The 22,238-nt window shown below is 47.0% G+C and overlaps 1 protein-coding gene across 1 annotated transcript; it reads right to left on the bottom strand.

Annotated features, from left to right (window-relative positions):
* Positions 1-12,397: 12,397 nt before the first annotated feature.
* LOC142930070 (uncharacterized) lies at positions 12,398-21,897 on the bottom strand. Its single transcript, XM_076072019.1, has 2 exons — positions 19,101-21,897; positions 12,398-17,273 (listed from the first exon to the last, which is right to left on the bottom strand). The coding sequence occupies exon 2, from the start codon at positions 13,446-13,448 to the stop codon at positions 12,531-12,533; it is 918 nt and encodes a 305-aa protein (XP_075928134.1). The 5' UTR covers positions 13,449-17,273; positions 19,101-21,897; the 3' UTR covers positions 12,398-12,530.
* Positions 21,898-22,238: the final 341 nt, after the last annotated feature.

The raw sequence follows: 22,238 nt of genomic DNA, 5'->3' as shown, positions 1-22,238 counted from the left end.
TTAAGCCAATCAAGCGCCCTGCAAGTGAGCACCGCCAACGATCATTCCACCCCGATCGCATTTGATATCCCCAGCTTCTCGGTGACTCTTCCCCGCTCGGCAGTGGCTATTCACTCATTCCCTCCGTCACTTACAACGACACCATTGCTCGGTTGCAGCGCCGTCACGTGCCGAGACCGTTAAGCGTTCTCCGGGGACCACGGTGGGATGGGGCTGGGTCGGTGGGGAGCAGGGTTTTGTTGAGCTTAACTGGAGCGCCGGATGAAGTGTCTCCCGTGCCGACACACACCTGGGCTAATGAGCGCGCCTTGACCCAGATGCGCGCGAACCTCTCGGCCACTTCATCCGGGGGCTACAGAACATCGGTCCAATTGACTTGTCTTGAGAGATTTGGAGAATAATTGCTTCCACGCTCACGCAAGCGCGCGGACGCGCGTGTTATATCGAACACACGCAGGTGCGGATGTGCTGCACGCTTATTCACGTACACGCACTCACGCATATGGGCATACGGCATATATTTGCACATACTCGGACACAATCAGGTCGTTAGCGAGCATCTATTAATGCCGGCGCGGCGCACAAGGCTGGGGTGTGGCCAACCACCACCTCCGGCCGCTTTTGTCTCCCTAGCGATGGTTTATACACCACACCAGGTACTAATTTAAGGCTGAACCAATCTCGTGGGAGCACAGGACCGGTTCAGATAATTGCCAGTGATGTTGGCCACGAGTGGGATTCGAACTCGGGTCGTCAGGTTAATAGCGTGGTTTGTAAATCACGACAGTTGGAGGCACATTTCCACATAGACACAAATATACTGACACGGACAAGACCGGTCGCTTCAATACTGTGATGCAACTGAAAAATAATAGTCCAATTTAATTCGATTCACTGTTGAGCCTTAGCTTCATTCAAAAGCAGTATAATGATTTAAAACATCAGCGTGTGGTTTTTGTCACTGGTAGAAACGGCAATTTTCGAGTACAATTGTGAATGTACATCACCGATTTTTTTTTCCCACTGCCCCTTTGGTGTTCAATGACATTTGGAAATGGCCAATTGTGAGAATTCACAGGGCAGGCTAATTGCTGGATGTTGTTGTGGCTGTCAGGGTCAGCGCACCGGGGACTTACAATCCAGAGGGCGCGGCGGATGAGATAACGGTGGCAAGTTTCTAAAATCCCGCACCGCCCCTGTCCTACCCAGCGGTGTGAATGGGGTTCAGCACGGTTAGCCGATTGGCAGGCCGCGTGTGTTGGGGTAAAGGCTAGACACTTCTCTACTCGATTCAAAGCTTTCGTGACTGCAAGGATTCATCTTCTTTGGTTCTTTCGGTAAAGTCACGTAGAATCAGAATAAAATAATAAATTGATAAAATAAAATAACACAATAAAATTCTCACGACGTTTCGGCCACAACACAAGCGGCCTTCATCAGGTGAAGGGACGAGACTGTCTGGTAGGAAGCGCTGTCCTACCAGACAGTCTCGTCCCTTCACCTGATGAAGGCCGCTTGTGTTGTGGTCGAAACGTCGTGAGAATTTTATTGTGTTATTTTATTTTATCAATTTATTATTTTATTCTCATTCTACGTGACTTTACCGAAAGAACCAAAGAAGACTTCTCTACTCCTTCAAAGACATCTGGCCGGCGTGGAAGAGTAGGCCAAGTACCCTCGAGAACATTTTTTTTCTAGAGCTCCATCGAATGGAAGTACTTCGGCCAAACAGTGAGCAAGTAATTGCCAGACAAGACCTCCAATTTGTCCTCCGCACCTCCGATTATCGCGATCGGTTACGTGCGGCGCGAAAGAAGTTCAACATACATACATTAACATTTTACGAATTGCTTAAAGTCACTACACTTCAGGTCACTAAACTTCGCCTTTTTTGCGCCATCCCTTGCACTGCTCGACCTGAGAATTCCCTCCCGTTGTCTCAATTAGCCCAAGTATATATTTTTATTATTTCCACGACCGTGCTCAATTCAAGAAGCGCGTCAAATCGCCGGCTTGCACTTGAACAGGAGCCAGGAATTTTTTTATTGTTTTATATATATTGTATTATTGTATTGTTTCCCTTCAACGTGACTTTACCGAAAGAGCTAAGAATATGAATAAGAACAGGGGCCAGGGAGTTGAGAGCACTGACGGCTGTGGAGACGGAGATGTGGACCTATGGAGGCAGCAGAGGGGAGAGATGAACGCGACACTCAGTGAGGTTTGATCAGTACGCTGAGCAGAACACCTTGGTTGCTGGAGTGGAGAGCAGGTGGGGGGCGGGGAGAGTGAGAAGGGAACAGGGGAGAGGTAGGAGAGTGCGGGGATGGGATTAGAGTGAGATTAGAGGAAACTAAAACTAAAGTACATTCAAAAGGTAAGGGCCACTACTGAGCTGTATAGCTTTGTTTCAGAAGCGACCTGGCCACAAATTATAGCTCAACGAAGTGGCTTATATCAGCCAAATACTCAAAATGCGTGATGCTGATTCTATATTGTGGACGGAAAAACACCGGAGGACCGGCAAAACAAATCCATGCAACCACGGGGAGAGAGATCACACAATCTCCAAATAAAGATGTGTGAGGGTCGGGCTCGAACCCACGACCACCTGTATATCAGGCGATATGTTAGAGGAAAGAGGTAGGCAGGCAGGTGTGAGTCCACGAAGGATCTTGACAAACGGTGAGAGTTCGTGTGGTGTAAAGCACACACTTGGGGCTGAGTTTACCTATGGGAGCCCCAGGCCGGGGTCAGGATCGCCACTGCCACTGGTGTTGTTTGCTGTGATCAAACACGGAGCCAGGTCAACCGAGAGTGAGGAGCGCGACCACGGAGCACCGAGTCACGCCACGTGCCCTGCATTGCATCTCTCACGGCTGGAGACCCCACTGAGCAAACAAAGAATTATAAAAGCCATCGGAGCAATATTTTTTTTTTTTTACAAAGTGGACCACATCTTTTTAAGAAGTGTGAAATTGCTTTCAAATTATTATTATTATTTTCGAGGAAAAACTACAGACAGTTGGCAATTGCGATTCTCGAATCCAGCAAATTATTTTGAGTGGGTAATAATAAAGAAAAGAAGAAGGGCAGGAGTGTAATGAAAAATGTTTCAGGGTTGCCGAGGTTGGCATGGCAATGGTTGCGCTCGTTACAAATGCGACGCGGGACTATGAGAGGCAGATGCATCGGTCAGCACGGACGGCAAAGACACTCAGCTCATTCACAATGCCAACGGTGTGCTACGGAACAGTCACAAACTTCGAACCAGGGAAGGATGAACATTTTTTTCTAAATTATCTAACGTCACACTATCGAGCCTTTTCAATTTGGCAAAAGGGGGTCATTGCAATTGCAATGGCAATCAATCGCTGAGTGACTTTTATTTTTGCCAAATTATTTGCGTTTGGCAGTGTGCCACGAGCACACATAAAACAACAAACTCAGCGCATTCATACTCTTTGGTTATTTCGGTAAAAGTCGCGTAGTTAGAAATAAAACCATATATATATCAGATGTCGTTCCAGGCAATAAAGCCCTTCATAGCACGCAACTGGAGGCCAGATAAATAGAGAGGACATACAGGCAGATAAAAACCCTCTAAACAATGTTCAACAGCAATTTCACATGCGGTAGGTGTGCGGTAGAGTAAGGTGAAAGGGGAGGTAGGAGAGTGAGTGGAGGGGAGTAGAGTGAGGTGAGAGATGAGAGGTAGGAGAGTGAGTGGAGGGGAGTAGAGTGAGATGAGAGGGGAGAGGCAGGAGAGTGAGTGGAGGGGAGTAGAATGAGATGAGAGTGGCAGGAGAGAGCGTGGATGGGAGTAGAATGAGATGAGAGGGGAGAGGTAGGAGAGAGCGTGGAGGGGAGTAGAGTGGGATGAGAGATGAGAGGTAGGAGAGTGTGTGGAGGGGAGTAGAGTGAGATGGGGGGGAGAGGCAGGAGAGTGCGTGGAGGGGAGTAGAGTGAGATGAGAGGGGAGATATAGGAGAGTGTGTGGAGGGGAGTAGTGAGATGAGAGGGGAGAGGTAGGAGAGTGTGTGGAGGGGAGTGGAGTGAGATGAGAGGGGAAAGGTAGGAGAGTGAGTGGAGGGGAGTGGAGTGAGATGAGAGGGGAGAGGTAGGAGAGTGGGTGGAGGGGAGTAGAGTGAGATGAGAGGGGAGAGGTAGGAGAGTGTGTGGAGGGGAGTAGAGTGAGATGAGAGGGGAGAGTGAGTGGAGGGGAGTAGAGTGAGATGAGAGGGGAGAGGCAGGAGGAAGGCCTCCACTAAAGGGAACTCGAGAGAGCCCTTCGAGGGTATTTTGGCCTACTCCTCTACCTTGGCCAGACACCCTAGAAGGGGTGGGAGTACCCAAACTTTAGCTCGATGTACGCGACCTGCCTGCCTATTGCGTTGTGCCAAGTTCTACTGCTGGCTGAGACTGAGGCTAGGAGAATAAAGATAATGCCCCCGTCGTTCCAGCTGCCGTGCCGGGAGAGGAGTGGGCTAACCATAACACCACCACAGCATCCTCCGAAATAATACACCCTCTCTCGAACAACGGGGACACGTGTTTGCAATAAAACACATTCAGAGAGTATAACTGACCATGTAATAAGGCATTTCCAACATTATTAGCATTATTAACACATTTTCCTGTTTTATAAAGCGCCCGAATAAAAAGAAAATGCTTCCAATGCGGAATACAATGCAGTGCTCAATGCGCGATTCTGCGTACACGAATAGCCCCTTTGTGCCCTCCGAATCAAAGAGAGGTGTGATCTTGCCCGTTTGTCCCCCTGCAAGTGCTTCCAAGTACAATGGGCTACGTTCGCATTTGAGAGCCAAACAAACCGGTGAGCCACCACCACTACCGTTGGTGCAAATGGCCCACAACTCTCACCTCACTCTGGGCTTCGTCTCTGCTTGACAGGGCTTCGTCTCTGCTTGACAGGGCTTCGTCTCTGCTTGACAGGGCTTAGTCTCTGGTTCACAGGGCTTCGTCTCTGGTTAACAGGGCCTCGTCTCTGGTTGACAGGGCCTCGTCTCTGCTTGACAGGGCTTCGTCTCTGGCTGACAGGGCTTCGTCTCTGGTTAACAGGGCCTCGTCTCTGGTTAACAGGGCTTCGTCTCTGGTTCACAGGGCTTCGTCTCTGCTTGACAGGGCTTCATCTCTGGTTAACAGGGCCTCGTCTCTGGTTAACAGGGCCTCGTCTCTGGTTAACAGGGCCTCGTCTCTGGTTAACAGGGCCTCGTCTCTGGTTAACAGGGCCTCGTCTCTGGTTAACAGGGCCTCGTCTCTGCTTGACAGGGCTTCGTCTCTGGTTAACAGGGCCTCGTCTCTGGTTAACAGGGCCCTCGTCTCTGCTTGACAGGGCTTCGTCTCTGCGTGACAGGGCTTCGTCTCTGCTTGACAGGGCTTCATCTCTGGTTAACAGGGCCTCGTCTCTGGTTAACAGGGCCTCGTCTCTGCTTGACAGGGCTTCGTCTCTGCTTGACAGGGCTTCGTCTCTGGTTAACAGGGCCTCGTCTCTGGTTAACAGGGCTTCGTCTCTGGTTGACAGCGCGTCGTCTCTGGTTAACAGGGCCTCGTCTCTGGTTAACAGGGCCTCGTCTCTGGTTAACAGGGCTTCGGCTCTGCTTGACAGGGCTTCATCTCTGGCTGACAGGGCCTCGTCTCTGGTTAACAGGGCCTCGTCTCTGCTTGACAGGGCCTCGTCTCTGCTTGACAGGGCTTCGTCTCTGGCTGACAGGGCTTCGTCTCTGGTTAACAGGGCCCTCGTCTCTGGTTAACAGGGCTTCGTCTCTGGTTGACAGCGCGTCGTCTCTGGTTAACAGGGCCTCGTCTCTGGTTAACAGGGCCTCGTCTCTGGTTAACAGGGCTTCGGCTCTGCTTGACAGGGCTTCATCTCTGGCTGACAGGGCCTCGTCTCTGGTTAACAGGGCCTCGTCTCTGCTTGACAGGGCCTCGTCTCTGCTTGACAGGGCTTCGGCTCTGGTTAACAGGGCTTAGTCTCTGCTTGACAGGGCCTCGTCTCTGCTTGACAGGGCTTCGTCTCTGGCTGACAGGGCTTCGTCTCTGGTTAACAGGGCCCTCGTCTCTGGTTAAAAGGGCTTCGTCTCTGGTTAACAGGGCCCTCGTCTCTGGTTAACAGGGCTTAGTCTCTGCTTGACAGCGCACTGCCGTGATGGCGACACGACACGCGGGGCTTCGATTCCGAGCCGTGGCCATTGCACCAGGACCCTCCTTTACCTCCGACGCTCTCGTAAGCACTCGTTCTGGACAAGGCTGCCTGTTCACTATTTCTAACCATTGCGATCGATTTATTGAACCACGCGTTGTGAAGGCTTTACCGGACGAACAGGGCCCAAGTTAGATGTGTTCTTCCATCAAGTGATTGAGGCCGCTGCTGGCAAGACGCGTCTTCATTCGAGGACATATGGTCCACTCTCCCACGCTGACCAGACATCGTTGACAGAGGTGAGAGTATCCACGCTTTACCCAACCGTATGTGACCTGCTAAGCGACGAACTGCGGTGCACACAATGTTCACTTCGAGGTGGACACTTGGAGGCTGCCAACCTCCCCCCACAATGTTCAGACGTATGGGGATTGATTCCTCCAATGAATCGAGACCTTGCATCGTGACAATGTATCACATTGACAGGGTTGGGAGTGAATTGTTGCATACAATAAGTAATAACACTATGTAATACAATTTTTGTTCCTGGGTAGTAAGTGTTATTTCGTAATTGCTTATGCCTAAAAAGTATAGAAAATGGCTATTATTCCCCACAAACTTTGCTTTTGTGACCAGGACATTGACATTTACCAATTTTCAATGAGAAAACGGGCGAATTTGTGTCTTTTCGTTCACATAAAGTCAGAAAAAAACAATATATAAATCAAAATTAACATGTATTTATAAAGTAATAAAAAAATTACTACAAAAGATTTATAAGTGAGTCGTTTTTCGAGATTTACGATTATACTGTAAATCACTTTCACGAATCAGCCCCCAAATGTAGTCTCCCATCATATTTTCGTCATACTGTCCTTGGTAGCGGCGTTTAAAGTCCAGTGTATCCTGGTGGAAGCGCTCGCCTTGATCCTTCGAGTACACTCCCACGTTTTCCTTGAATTTATAAAGATGAGCATCAAGGATATGGACTTTGAGGGACATGCTACAGCCCATTGTGCCATAGTTCTTCACCTGAGTCTCAACCAGCTCTACATAGTTTTCGACCTTGTGATTGCCCAGGAAGCCACAAACCACTGCGACAAAGATGTCCCAAGCCGCTCTCTCCTTACTAGTGAGCTTCTTGGGGAATTCATTGCACTCGAGGATCTTCTTTATCTGTGTTCCGACGAAGACACCGGATTTGACCTTTGCCTCAGACAGCTTAGGGAAGAAGTCTTGAAGGTACTTGAAGGCTGCCGACTCCTTATCTACAGCTCTGACAAATTGTTTCACAAGGTCCAATTATGATGTGCAGTGGTGGCATCAGCACCTTCCGGGGGTCCACCAGTGGCTCCCATTTGAAGTTGTTCCTCCCCACAGAGAACTCGGTCCGCTGTGGCCAGTCCCACCTGTGGTAGTGCGCCTTGGTGTCCCTGCTGTCCCAAAGGCAAAGATAGCAGGGAAACTTGGTAAAACCGCCTTGGAGACCCATCAGGAATGCCACTATTTTGTAGACTCCGATGACCTCCCAGCCGTACTCATCATACTTCAAGGCATCCAGCAAGGTCTAGATGCTGTTATACTCCTCTTTGAGGTGCACTGAGTGAGCCAGGGGAAGGCACGGGTACTTTATGATACCTCCTTTGCCAGTAACAAGATATAGTAATAGGTTTTTACCCTTTTAGCTGGCACAAACACTGACACCTTTATATCCCTTGTATAAAGGTGTCAGTTTTTGTGCCAGCTAAAAGGGTAAAAACCTATTACTACACGGGTACTTGTTACCATTATGGAGCAGCACGGCTTTGTGGCTCCTGGATGAGCAATCAATGAAGAGGCACCACTAATTCTGGTTGCAGGCAATTCCGATTGCCTTGAACAGACTGGTCATATTGTGGCAGAAGCAGAGCCCATCGTGACGGGTGAAGAAGCTGCAAAAAGGTTTGTGACGCTTCCTCTGATCTGCGACTTGCACACTTTCATCCAACTAGTTCCACTGCTTGAGCCTAGACATCAAAAGCTCGGCATTGTACTTGGTGAGCCAAATAATTCTGATCAAGTCGTTGGGTTTTTTTTGTCAGGGTAGTATGGGTTTCTCGCCTCAGCTTCACCTCTGAAATTGTCATCTGGATCTACGTCTTCCTCTCTCTCTGACTTGCTGCTCTCTTCTAAAGACGGCTGCTCTCTCTCCGGAGGAGTCGGTACGGGGAGCTCATGGCAGTGTGGCACCGGGGCGATTGATGAAGAAAAGTTCGGATACGTGATAGCACGTGCATTCTTGCCAGTCCGACGTTTGGAAGGGTCCACCATGCAGAAGTAGCAGTTGCTTGAGTGGTCAGTGGGTTCCCGCCAAATTCTTTGGATAGCGAATTTCATGGCTCTCTTTTCCCCTCTGTACCATCCTACAAAAATGCATTTATTTCACCCATGGCTAATGTGTAAGAGGTTCTCGCAACATTTTTCATATATGATATCTTTTTTCAATAACATTGAAAATTGTAAAACATTTTTTATTAACAACTTTTGTAATTAAAAAAAATGTGAACAAATTTTATAACATAAAATTCTGAGCAAAAATTGTCCATCTTACCTTCCAGAGTTTTATTTTTCGATTTAAAGCTTTCGTGACTGCAAGGATTCATCTTATTTGGTTCTTTCGGTAAAGTCACGTAGAATGAGAATAAAATAATAAATTGCTAAAATAAAATAACACACTAAAATTATCACGACGTTTCGGCCACAACACAAGCGGCCTTCATTTTAAGTTTAACACGTAGGCTTTTGCGACCAATATCATCCATAATATAGGTTTTTGGGTTAGATTTTTTATTTAGCAATGCTCATAGGTGAAATGAGGTGCCCAGGATTTTTGTTGATCTCCGACAGGCCTGCCGACATATGCATTGTAGGCCTCACATATCTTAGCAGATGCTTCCAAGGAGTACTTTTTCGCTCTTGTCTTGATCAATTGGCTGCAGACATAGCAAAATGCGTCTGCCGCATGCTTACAGTCTCTTGATGCCATCTCAGAAAAATGCAGATATGTATCCACTTAGGCAGCTGGAACTAAACTGAACTGGTGGACTTAAGACACCTGTATTTATACTACTATTTATATTACTGGAAAGTTCTAGAATGTTCTAGAAGTTACTCCAAGTTTACTCAGCACTGAATGTATCTGGAATGTTCTGGAAAATAGGTAAATTTCAAAATATCACTGTCCTGGTCACAAAAGCATAGTTTGTGGGGAATAATAGCCATTTTCTGTACTTTTGAGTCATAAGCAATTAGGAAATAACACTTACTACCCAGGGACAAAAAAACAGATTGTTACACAGTGGAATTATCAGCTCTATGAATAATTCATTTTTTGTTGGGGTTCAGCCACATAATATTGTGGCCAATTTTTTAAAAAATAAATATTAAAGCCTATATTTCAAGATAATAGAGTTTATAACACTTGTGAAGAGAACAATAGTTTCCCTCTGTGTCAGTGGCATCAAACCAGCCGTGGAAATTCCACATCCGTATGGTGGGTGCCATTCTCTCCGAGAGGAGAAGCCACAGGGCCGATGTTGTTGAGTCAACACCCGATAGGGTTTATGAATTCACAAGCCCTCGCTATTTTGAGACGAGCGCTCTCAACCGCGGGATCATTTGCACAACAAGGGTGAAGAAACTCATTACAGGAGCTACCTTTCCGCCTGACATCAAAACCAAAGCCTCGAGTGCGAATTGAAGGCCCGGCACACTGTGTCCACCCATTTACCACCACACGTCCCTTCCCAAATCACACTCTCATTCAGCGGTGGCCTGGAGTGCGCTGGGTTCAGCACTAAGCCCATTTCACTCCCCGGGGAGTGGGAGGTGGGGGGAAAAACACCCTACTCATCTGCTCCTGCGTCGGTGTGCATGTTGGCTACTGCGAAGCATTACCAAGGGGTCAAAGCCATCCTCGGGGACTTTTTTGAGCCTTTGTAGGGAGTCAATTGTTGTGTTAACGTCTTGATTCGAATGGCTGTCAGGCGCAGGTGGGAAGGGCAGGATGGATTCAAGTGCTGCTGAAAAGGTGTGGTTGGATTGCTCCGGAGCTGTCAAGATGTTTCCTTCGCAGAATTACCCACACGCTGAACAATGCACACACTTAAAGGCGACTGTGTGGCATCGGGATCAGACAGAGCCCCCAGCCGGCAGCACTGAGTTACTGGGTTCGAATCCAGGTTTCAGCCGCCTTGTCATAAAGTGAGTTTTCAAGCATAATGACCCTGGTCAGAATTGACTTCCACACGCACACACAAAACATTAAGGTTTTTTGTTGTTTCGTTTATTTGGCCGTTGACAGCTATGAGACTGAACTTGAAGGATTGCCAGCACAGCACTGCAGGCCAACCACCTTCTGGAGGGGCTCTCGAGAGCTCCCTCTAGCGGAGACAGTTCTGCCAGCAGTGACGTGAGCAAGCAATACCAGGGCTGCACTTTTACCTTTTATTTCATGACTATCCAGAATGGTGGTGCTCTAGATGGAGCACAAGACTCGCAATTTGAAGGGCTGTGACTTCACATACCAAATCGGGCATGGACTGATCCCTCATGTATTTAGGTTAACAGTGGTTTTGCTATTGAGAGACTGGCTCAGTCATCGAAGTAATTTGTAGTCCTGGCTCGGAACAACTGTGGTTAGTGAATATCATGGTATCCTAATGCATGTAATCCAGTGGATAATGCAGATATCATCATGTTACCCAGCATAAGGAAGTAGAGCAAGTGGATCGTTGACTTATCCTGCAAGCAGTTTTCAGTATTATACTATTGAAAGCAGATATTTCGTCAGAAAATCACAATGCATGATCCTCATAAACAGTCTCAAAACTTCTCAGGATTGTCTAGGTTAAAACAGGTTTATAATTATTATGCTTTTGTATAAATAAATACAAAATCAAAATGATTTCCACATAAAATCAGCATTGATGCAGTGCTAATTTCCTGTTCACAGCTCTGAAGCCAGTGGTGTGAACTCCACATTACTATGGCGGGGGGCATCTGGTTACCATGAGAGATTCGTTCATGAGGCTATCCACATATACAAACACAGAGACAATTTCAACCGAGACGATGGATTCTGGCTTAGTAATTATTGGAAGGATTTGATAAACCATTTCGGGTCTTAATTGATTGTTCACGCTTACGGTGGCTTTCAGACAGCATACATACATTTTTCGTCTCCCCCATCCTCTTTTCCAAACATAGATGGACTCGTCCATCTAAACAAACTGTCAAATCGCTATTGGTGGTGCTAACGTTTAAAAATAACTAAATACAAACCGCCACTTCTTTAAAATGTTCTTGCCGTTGGTTTTCACACCTGATGATGACTGTTTGTGTTGCAGTCGAAACGTCGTGAGAATTGTATTTTATATATATTTTATTATTTTATTGTTATCCCTTCAACGTGACTTTACCGAAAGAACCAAGAATATGAGAAGCCACTGTTGACTTTCCCACAACGTGGTACTTATTATAATGACTCCATAGGGATGATTGACTAAGTCCCAAACGTGATTTGAACTCACAACCATCCGATTGCTCGCCACTCACACGACTGCTGAGTCACCTGGCAGAATGTTATATTTCTATACAAACGTGATTTAAAAAAAAATAGATATTATAACCAGGAAGGAGAGATGGCTTTCAGGACAGGTGAAGGTAAATAAAGACTGAAGATAGAGTGTTAATTAAAACCATTATAAATTATTGTCGTTTTTTTTTGGGGGGGGGGGGGGTTGACAGTGGTGCTGTAGATATCGCACAGAGACAGCCCTCCCAGAAGACAGTCCAGGAAGATTGATCTTCTCTCTGTCGTGACAACTAACTCAGTTCACACTGTAAGGACAGCCAGGGTTTGCACTCAGGATCTTACAGATTCTGTCTCCGGCACCTTGACACGTACTACAGTATCTGGACAAAAGCCACAATAGCCCAGCATTAATTTCTGCCAGTAAATGCCGCTGCAATAAGTAAACAGAGCAATGACGCGGGGCGATTGGCTTTACAACTAAAAAAAGAGGGCTTTTCGCATCGCGCATTCGTACGCACGCACACGCACGGCCGAGAAAAATCGGCGCGCATTAGCGAGCAATGATTACCGCTGCCTGGCCACGATCACCCCCCCCCCCCCCCCCCCCCCCCCGATTGATTTACATTCTTCAACCTCGCGAGCCACCTTCGGCACCGCGTGCTTAGGACCGATCCGAGCGAGCCCGGCTGCCCATCGTCCAATCTTAATTTGAACCATTTACCTAATTGAATCTCGGCGCGCGCTCCCTGTTGGGTCATAGCACGGTAACCGCCTCGTTACTGGGCCCCCAGATTAGGAGGGAGACGTCTTGCCGTGCGCACAAATTTCGGCCGAGCTTTTATCGACGAATTCGAATGGAGCTTTTAATGCACTTGGTTGACCGATAGCTCCTGCTCGCGTCAATGTGATGCGCGCCTGCAAGTAGGTGCTCTGTGGGCAGTTGTGGCCAAGTGTGTGTGTCTCTGTGGGCAGTGATGGCCAAGTGTGTGTGTCTCTTTGGGCAGTGATGGCCAAGTGTGTGTGTCTCTGTGGGCAGTGATGGCCAAGTGTGTGTGTCTCTGTGGGCAGTGATGACCAAGTGTGTGTGTGTCTCTGAGGGCAGTGATGACCAAGTGTGTGTGTCTCTGTGGGCAGTGATGCCCAAGTGTGTGTGTCTCTGTGGGCAGTGATGGCCAAGTGTGTGTGTCTCTGAGGGCAGTGATGGCCAAGTGTGTGTGTCTCTGAGGGTAATGATGACCAAGTGTGTGTGTCTCTGAGGGTAATGATGACCAAGTGTGTGTGTCTCTGAGGGCAGTGATGACCAATTGTGTGTGTGTCTCTGAGGGCAATGATGGCCAAGTGTGTGTGTCTCTGAGGGCAGTGATGACCAAGTGTGTGTGTCTGTGGGCAGTGATGGCCAAGTGTGTGTGTCTCTGAGGGCAGTGATGGCCAAGTGTGTGTGTCTCTGAGGGCAGTGATGGCCAAGTGTGTGTGTCTCTGAGGGCAGTGATGGCCAAGTGTGTGTGTCTCTGAGGGCAGTGATGGCCAAGTGTGTGTGTCTCTGAGGGCAGTGATGGCCAAGTGTGTGGATTTAACACTCGAAAAGCTGCCAACTCCAACGTGGACATTCGTTGACAGCACAGCAGGTAGGTTGCTGACCCACCTTGTGCAGTGGATATGTATATCCCTCTTGCGTGAGTTTATGATGGAGACGATGGTTTCTTCCCACATGTAAAACACTCAGTGAGGAATTATTGAAACGCCCCATGAAAAAGTTTATGTTTTGAGACCAAATCAACAGAAATACACCTGATATCAGATCTCGCAAGCCACGCAAAATTGAGCCTGGATCGCGTTGGGATGGCCGAGCACCATGCACAATCATGTTGCCATCAGAGCTGCGCGAAACATTTGGTGGGCAGCAGTATTGCAATGCAGCAAACACTATTGTTGTACTGTACGTCTAAGCTCCTATATCAATGCTGCTCACTTTCCCCAACCCACACTGGCTAGCATGATGCGACGCATGGGTCAAACAACCCCCACGACCTGCATGGCATGGGAGATCCTCATCCAGCAGTGGATATGTACAATGCGGCCCAGTGATGGTTTTACGGATAAAAATTCCTATTTTAATGTTTACTAATCTAGAACAAACTCTAGGTCGTTTTATGTATGGCTACATTTTCGGTATGTTTTTGGGTCGATACAAATATATAATTTTAAACGCATGTTTCTCCCTGTTCACCCATCTTACCCACTTTAGCAAAGTAATTTGGCAATTACGGCGGTACATGTGTGGTACATGTGTGGCACATGTGTGGTAAATGTGTGCACGACTCATTAAAGAGTTCAGAGCCATCGTGCAGCTTGTCAGCTGACAACTACAAGCTCAAGGCAAGGTACAGATGCTCTTCTGCCGTGGTAACCTGCGCCTATGCTCACTCAGTGTGCTGTGAAGCCTTGAAGACAATTAAAGTCAGCTCATTCTTCAATAACATTTCTAAAAATAACTAAATCCTCACCCGCAACATTACAGCCCTTTAAAAAGATAAATCCTCGCAAATGTATCCACAAGTGATTAATCTCTTCAGTTGTAACCATTATTATCAATTCGTAAGAGTGCTGTAGTTATTCCGAATGCAACTCTGGTTCTTCCAACACGCATTTGGTGGTGATCATCTGTATGAGCGGACCTGGGTAAATCATGGAAATTCCACATTGCAAAAGTTTGGGGTCTCGGCCCTGGCCAACCGATGTCGACTTACCACGAACTAGCGTTGTTGTTCCCAGAAATAATGACGCGCTTAGTTGTCCCCGAAGACAGAAATTAAACTGACAACCTCCCAGTTGTGAGCCAAGCACGCTGACGCAGTGCCACCTACCAAGAAACGTGTTTGTTATTAAGTTGTCAGTGTGCGACTGTGCGTGCACACTTGTGAACAGCGGTCGCGCGGTTGTTTCCGTGCTGCACTGTACACCCAGTGACCCGAATCTGATTCCCAGCTTCCATCAGAAGATGTGGTGATCGGATCACGCCTGGGCTACCTCTAGATCAACTCAGCCTTCAATGAGCACCTGGCGTGGGTGTGTAAACGTCTGCATTGGGGAGATAAAGGCAGTCCAGCACAACACCCCATCGTACGCCATTCCTTAATCGGCACTTGCTTCTGGTCGACAGGGCTAAACCAGGGATTTTTGCTTTCCTTGTAACACGGTGATAAGCACACTCCTCTGCCATCAGTGACCCAGCACTGACCTCGAATAATTACATTGTGTGGCATTGGAAGAGCCTCCGTGTGTATTATATACACACGCCCATGGCCTCCCCTAGGTCAACTGAACCTGAAAATAAGTACATTGCGCTGTGCATCGCCACCAAAGCATGGGAATAACACATTCTCGGTGCTTACCCCCACTGTCATCAAAACATTATGCACAGTACCGGCCTTGATATGATCTCGATGACTGCACTTGCCCCGACAGACACACGCTGAACGTGACGACTTTGCTCCTTTGCGTGAATGGGAACACCGAGCAAAGGCCCTGCGTGTGGCTGCCTCGCTGTGTGGAAGCACCTTCATATATTCGTGGATGGTAAAAAATTATCAACCATCTCACCGAATACTCTGGCAGAGGCGGTGAGTAATTCACCATCTGACCGAATATTCGTGGCAGAGATTGTGAGTAAATAACCAACAATAATGAATCATCTCACCGAATATTCGTGGCAGAGATTGTGAGTAAATAACCAACAATAATGAATCATCTCACCGAATATTCGTGGCAGAGATTGTGAGTAAATAACCAACAATAATGAATCATCTCACCGAATATTCGTGGCAGAAATGGTTAATTCGGTGACACGGCTCACGGAATGTATCAACAATTCCCAAGCTGCAAAGGGCATGATATATTTGTAATCTTTAACCGGTTTGGAAACAGTAACCGCTTCCTGCTTGGTGTGTTTTAATCTAGAGCGCCGCACAACAACGTGAAATGTCGTTCGGTTTTCGTTCCGGGAAATAAAAAAAACAAGATGTGGTTCAGACAGTTAACGGCTCCTGTTTGAGGTTTGGTTTGATCCCCCTCATTAAAACGATAGACATCTTGGAAGAAGAAAAACACACACAACTGAGACTCGATGTTCTATTTTAACGAGAAATTGCAAGATGTACATTTCCTTAAATAAGCATCAACTGTGAAAAGTGTCAACGCTTTAATTTAGTGAACCCCCTGCACATCCGTATAATTGCATGCATAAGAGAGCTTGGGATTTGAATGGTCTAATCGTTTGCACTGCCAACACCATTTCTTCATGGGGTTTTTTATTACTATTATCGCTTAACCAAGGTTTTGATTACCATCACTACGTTCACTTAATTTCTAACTAACATATCGCGAATAAGTAAAACACTCATAATGCATTTACATTTTAGAAACCATCACATTGCTTTGGCGATGAATTTTCGCAGAACTACGCACAGCAGGGGATGATGTCTGGGTTTTTTTCTCTTCTTCTAATAAGTGCCTCATCCCTGACTTTCATGGGAGAGGTAATATGGATGGGAAAGTGATAATTAAAGTATGACAGTGCTATTAACGCTGTCGGAAACTTATGACAAGATTAGCTGCTGATATTAGCGATTTTTTTTCTCTTTTTAATAGGAGCTGCCCATTTAACCCGACAGACACAATGCTCAAAATATACCGAGGGTGACGTGGAAAATTGCTAACGGAAAATTTCACGAGAGAAAAAAAAACAGTGTCTGGGGTTTCACGATGCCCCCGTCAAATCCGAAGGCCCGATGGCGTTTTATTGAGAAATGTTTTTTGCTATTCGTAAAAATAAAAAAACTCCACAGCACCCGATAATTTTGTAGTCATTGGTGATTGTTATAATGACAGCGTGTTATGCCTCGAGTGGATTTTAAGCGAACACATTCAATTGAAATGGTTAGCCACCATTGTTATAATTTTTAGGTGCACACAATGTACTGTGCTCCCCAAGAACAAACTAGCACAGCATCATGTGAAGAGGTTAACTTGGCCTGGTGCAGTGGCACATGCCCATAATCCATGCTTTTGAGGCAGGGTTGTTTTGGTCTGGAGAATACAGTACGTGTGTACGGTATGTATGTTGAACCTCTTTCGCACCGTTCGCAGGCAACCACGCTAATCGGAGGTGCGTGTGAAGGACGACAAAATAAACACAAAAAAAGCAGTTCCAAAGAAATTAGTTTTCAATACAGAGATGTGAAAGTGCAAAGCTCCAGTGGCTTTAATGTCGGAGGAGCATTCCAGACGGCCGCAGAAAGCGCATCTGAAAGCGCCCGATGCAGTGAACATTTTTTTTTTCGATGGCTCGCCAAGAGCCGCTGCGAGGATGAGCGGAGTTCGCGCGATGGTTTAGTCCAGCGAGAGTCGGTGGGGGGCGGGCGGGAGGACAAGACTCGCCTCTTACGGGGCTCTCCAGGGCGTCCTCTTGTGGAGAGCTTTTCGACAGCAGTGGCTTGAGCCAGAAATTGCAGAGTTGCATCTCGTTTTTACAGTTACCTATAAAAAAAGCACACGATCTCTAAACAACCCACGAAATAATAATAACGTATCGTGCATTAACCACTTGCTTTCCCGTTATAGTTGTCTTTTGTGTAGGTGGAACAGGCTTATGAGCATTGTGATGCTTTTGTAAAATACATCAAAGTGTTGATGGACTGTGGTTCATACAGCTGCAGTACCCGGTCGTATATCTGACCGTCGTCACATATCCACCTCGGCCAATTTGAATCCCAAATGCCTAGTCCAGTATTTGCGTGCAGTGTAATTTTTGTCTGTTTTTTATATATCTATTGATGTTCACAAATCTGACCTGTTTCACGCACATGTATTCTTCGTCTCGCGTACACCGTGTCACGTCTGACGTGGAGTAAAGCATGTCCCCGTGTTGAAAGCAGTCTGCGCTTTATGTGTGTCAAGTAACCGATTCGTCAACGGTGTAACTGTCATTTTCTGTTGATGCTCACGTATCCTTTCTCATCACATATACATTGCTGTGCCTATATTAGGACCCTTTAGACGGTAATGTTGTTCAGAGCCACGCTAAAACTAGCAACAGCACACCTACAAGGAAACAAACGCTTTTGAAAGTTCACTATAATTTATACATCACTTCTATGAGCCACTCTCTTTATCTGTCCCAAGGTAAACCGCCGTCTCAAAGCAGGATACACTTTTCTTATTACATTACATAACCAAAAATAATATAGACTGGAAAAGCCATGGAAGCTTGACAAAAATCCTTCGAGCTTTGAATGGATTCAGAATGACTCCCAGGAAGGCAATTGCCGCGTAGATTTAGTAAAGACACCTAGAGGGGATGGTGCCTAATGGATGGAACATTGCATCAATAAGGCAGTTAAACTACGACATTTTACAAACGTGTGCAGGTGAAATTTTAGACGTACAGTCGACTCTCAATTACGGTCACAATCCTATCTGTTTTTTTTTTTGGATCTGGAGTGGTGGGACAGGGGAGCGGTGGGTAAGTCTCAAGGCCTCGAAAACATTGCTTTGTATTGACATTAACCAGAGAAATACATTGAATGCGTTATTATACAAATGCAGGTCCCTATTTACATTTTAATTTTATTTTCCCAGGTAAGGCCCACCGCTGAGCTGTTGTTCAGAAGCTACATGGCCACAAACGACGACTCAACGAAGTGGGCTTATCATCATCACGTGGAACTTAAAAGCAGCCAAATACTCTGAACGCGTGATGTGGATTCTAAATGTGGAGGGGGGGGGGAACAGGAGGACCCGGAGAAAAATCCACGAGACCGCGGGGAGAACTTGCAAACTCTAAATATAGAGCAGGCCTCAGGGTGAGGATTGAACCCACGACCTCCTGCATACCAGGCGAGGTAGTTAACATCTCGCCACCGTGGACAATATCGTCCCACCGCTCATGCACCCCACCCCAACATTCCTCCCCGAGGAAGTTTCTCGATCTGCCTCTGTGTCGAGGTGGCCATTGTGAGAAATGTGTCAGTCTTCCTGGTGCCATTAATTAAAACAAACCATTGGTTGAGTGAGCCGCATATTAATAATAACCACTAAAGACGACGCATTAATGTGTAGGTCTCTCCTCTTCTGCTATTGGGGCATATTCTTCGTCCCATGTGATGTCTTTTTTTGTACCCCAGCAGTGCAACTCTACTTCCAGTTAAGACATTATGCTTCGTGTTTCGATCACTTCAAAAGTGATCATGGGGTGACACTCGCCTCCAATGCTGGCCCTGAGCCAGTGGTGGAAATTTCACATTCCTATGGCAGACATAGCCCACAAGACATCAACTGTCAATACGAAAAAATGTCTGATCTCACCTCGACTCGCGATATGGGCACAAGCCCAGCCTTTGTCTCCACAGCGTTGATGTTTGCACACCGCGCCAGGCACCGATGTAAGGCCGAGCCGATTGTGGGCCAGTTGCAGCGCTTGTTCGCAAGTGCCTCGGTACTTGTGGTTGAAACGGACCGGTACACAGCGGGTGACGCCAAATCAGAACACCACGCCACGTGTACCGGCACTTTTCATCAAGCTCCAGAATCCACGGGGTGGCGAAATAGCGGTGGACATTGAGTTGCAGCAGACAAACGGGTTTCGTACCGGAACTTCCACATTCACATTGCAATCACTGCTCACTGATCCTGACCACGGCTGGTAAACTAACTCAGGTGGGCGGATTCATCACAATCTGTTTGTACCCACAAAGACAGAGATCTCCCGTATTGCCTGTAATAGACTGTAGGGGCAAGTGCTGTTATCGAGTAGCCGCCTATGAAGGCCGGCACGGCACACGAGGGGGTGGGTGGCCAGCGCCACGCGCGGCTGCCTTTGTCTCCCCAGTGGCGATGTTTACACACCGCATCAGGTACTCAATTGAGGCCGAGTCGACCTAGGGGAGGCCCAGGACCGGTTCAGATAATCTTAACTGCTTTTGGCCGTGAGCTGGAATCGAACTCGGGTGGCCGGGTTCGTAGCGCAGCGTAGCGCTCACCGCTACACTACCGCTCACACAACCACAACAACCGCCATTCGCCACTAAGTGGCGGTGACGTCACCACGACGCTTGTGCCAGGCTATGTGCACGTTGAGGCCACGTGAAATGCCAGCGGGCTCCCCACACATAGACAGACACACACACACGCGTACGTTTTGCAAAGAAGAGCAAACAGGCAAAGCCATCAAACTGTCCATGGGCTGTTCCCTTTCTTCAATGTATATAGTACAACGGAACATCACGCGCACGAAACCACGTGTTGGATATTTTTCTTTGGACATGTTGATTACTTTTGAAGGTTGTATTCAAAAACACTTCCAATGTTTTCACTTGGGTTTCGAATTCGTGGAAATGTACTGAACCTTTCCATCTCCAATAACTTCCCTTCGGTCAGTCGTTCTACTTAAAAGCAATCTGCTTGAGGCTGCGAGATGCTTTATTTTGCCTCTTAAAGCGCCACTGTCATTCGTTCCATTTTCCCGATCCATTTACATTGTGCCCATTAATTATCTTCTTTGAACAAACACTGCACTTCAACTCAAGGCTCCTTTTAAAAACAGCGTGTGCCTATATAATTGATTAGGATGAAAATCTCAACATTTGACAGACATGCATTATATTTATAGGTAATGATGGTTTACCCAGGAAAGCCACCCTGAGTCTCAATGTATCTTGTTCAGGATGGCCTCACTTGAGATGTTTGTAAAAAAAAATGTCTCGCTTGTGGGAGAGATCCGAAATCACGAGAAGAGGAAAATCAAATTGGCCTTTAATTTCTCGCTAAAATGGCTTTCCTTGCAAACAAGTACTGTTGTAGAATGTTTGCATCGTAAAGCAAAAAGGACGCCTGCTTATTGCCACCGCTGGCATGAAGTCCTCCACGAAGAGGCAGCTATCGCGGTGGGAGTACCCACAGCTGTGGTGTAGCCATGTGGACAGGCGACACTTTCCCCGTCGTCTAAACTGCCACGCTCGGAGGTCGCACCGGCGACCTCTTGATCGCAAGCCCACAGTGTGCCGACCATTACGCCACAGCGGAATCTTATTTACCAAACTAAGTAAGAGCGTATACGGTACAGGACAACAAAAATAGATTGTTTTCCATATAAACACTGAACTGTAGATGATGTACAATACTCAAGTGTCTAGAACACATCCACATTGATCTATTTACTGCCGGCGAATGCATTCGGGAATGATGGGGAATAAACACCGTTAATTAATTCAAAAGGGGGCTCAAAGGATATATGGCTGTAATTAAGCAGGGCTGCATAAATTCTTAATACTTAGCAATATAAACCTGGACCAACACTGAGGCAAGAGGGAATTGTTCAAGCCATATATTCTATATCCCTAGGGAATGCATTTCAAAGAGCTGGGCTGATGCACATTGAAGCTTCTGAGCAGTGTTCGATAAAGGGCTCCATCCCTTATCAACTCTCTTCCTTATGCAAATGTTGTTTGCACTTGTAATAATGCACAGCCTGGGTAAGATGGGATTCCTTTTTTTTCCCGCATATCTGGCCGAAGCCAGCAACAGTTTAATTTGCTGTGTTTGTCAAGGCACGGGGGGCGGGGTTGGAGTGCCAGGGCAGTGGTTCGTGTGGCCTTGCCCTGCAAACCCGGTGGAAAAAAACGAGTTTCATTCCCATCCAAGGTTAACACAGGCGGCAAGCTATTGTACAATTCCCCTCCTGTGTGGAGAACTGAGCGCGCTGGGCCCTCGGCCCCCTACTGCTGCTGCTGCTCCTTGAACATGCTGTCGTTTCGCTCCTTCTCACCTCCGCCTAACGTGGCCCTGTTCATATATGAAATCCACCGAATGAATGGCCTGCCACTCATCCTCCCCTGGAGAACATCTCCAGGCTCCAGACCCCAGCTGGATTGGAGATAATTACAGTACTCTGAAAGCACATTATTTGGTAATTGTCATCAAGCCCCATAGTGTGCAGTCTCCAACTCTTATTATCCACTCTCTCTGGCCTATTCTTGGATCTTTCGGTAAAGTCACGTAGATAGGTTAAAAGAAAATAACAAAAATAACAAAAAAAACTACGACGTTTCGATCACAACACAAGCAATCGTCATCAGGAGAATAAAAGAGCGGTAAAGCTGCTGAGGCAAGCTGTTTTTTAAGGTTTGAAACGGGTCTAGCCCAAGGGTCGTAAGCGAAGTGGGCGGGCCCAGTGATGTTAAAGTGAGAAATTTGCATGTCAATGTAAGATCGGAGAGCTACCTCCACGACGACGAAGGCGAGGAGGCGGCCATTGTATTGTGAGAGATTAGCATGTCTCTCACATTAACATAACTAGCCCCGCCCACTTTGCTTACGACCCTTGGGCTACACCCATTTCAAACCTTTAAAACAGCCATCCTCAGCAGCTTTACCGCTCCTTCTTCTCCTGATGACGACCGCCTGTGTCGCGATCGAAACGTCGTAGTTTTTTTTTTCTTTGAACCT

Source organism: Petromyzon marinus, chromosome 36 (genome assembly GCF_048934315.1).
Source record: "Petromyzon marinus isolate PM22_M1 ecotype Great Lakes invasive population chromosome 36, UKy_Petmar_22M1.pri1.0, whole genome shotgun sequence".
Classification (NCBI taxonomy): Eukaryota; Metazoa; Chordata; class Hyperoartia; order Petromyzontiformes; family Petromyzontidae; genus Petromyzon; species Petromyzon marinus.
Note: the sequence above shows the minus strand (reverse complement) of the source record. Positions and strands in the feature narration are given on the sequence as shown.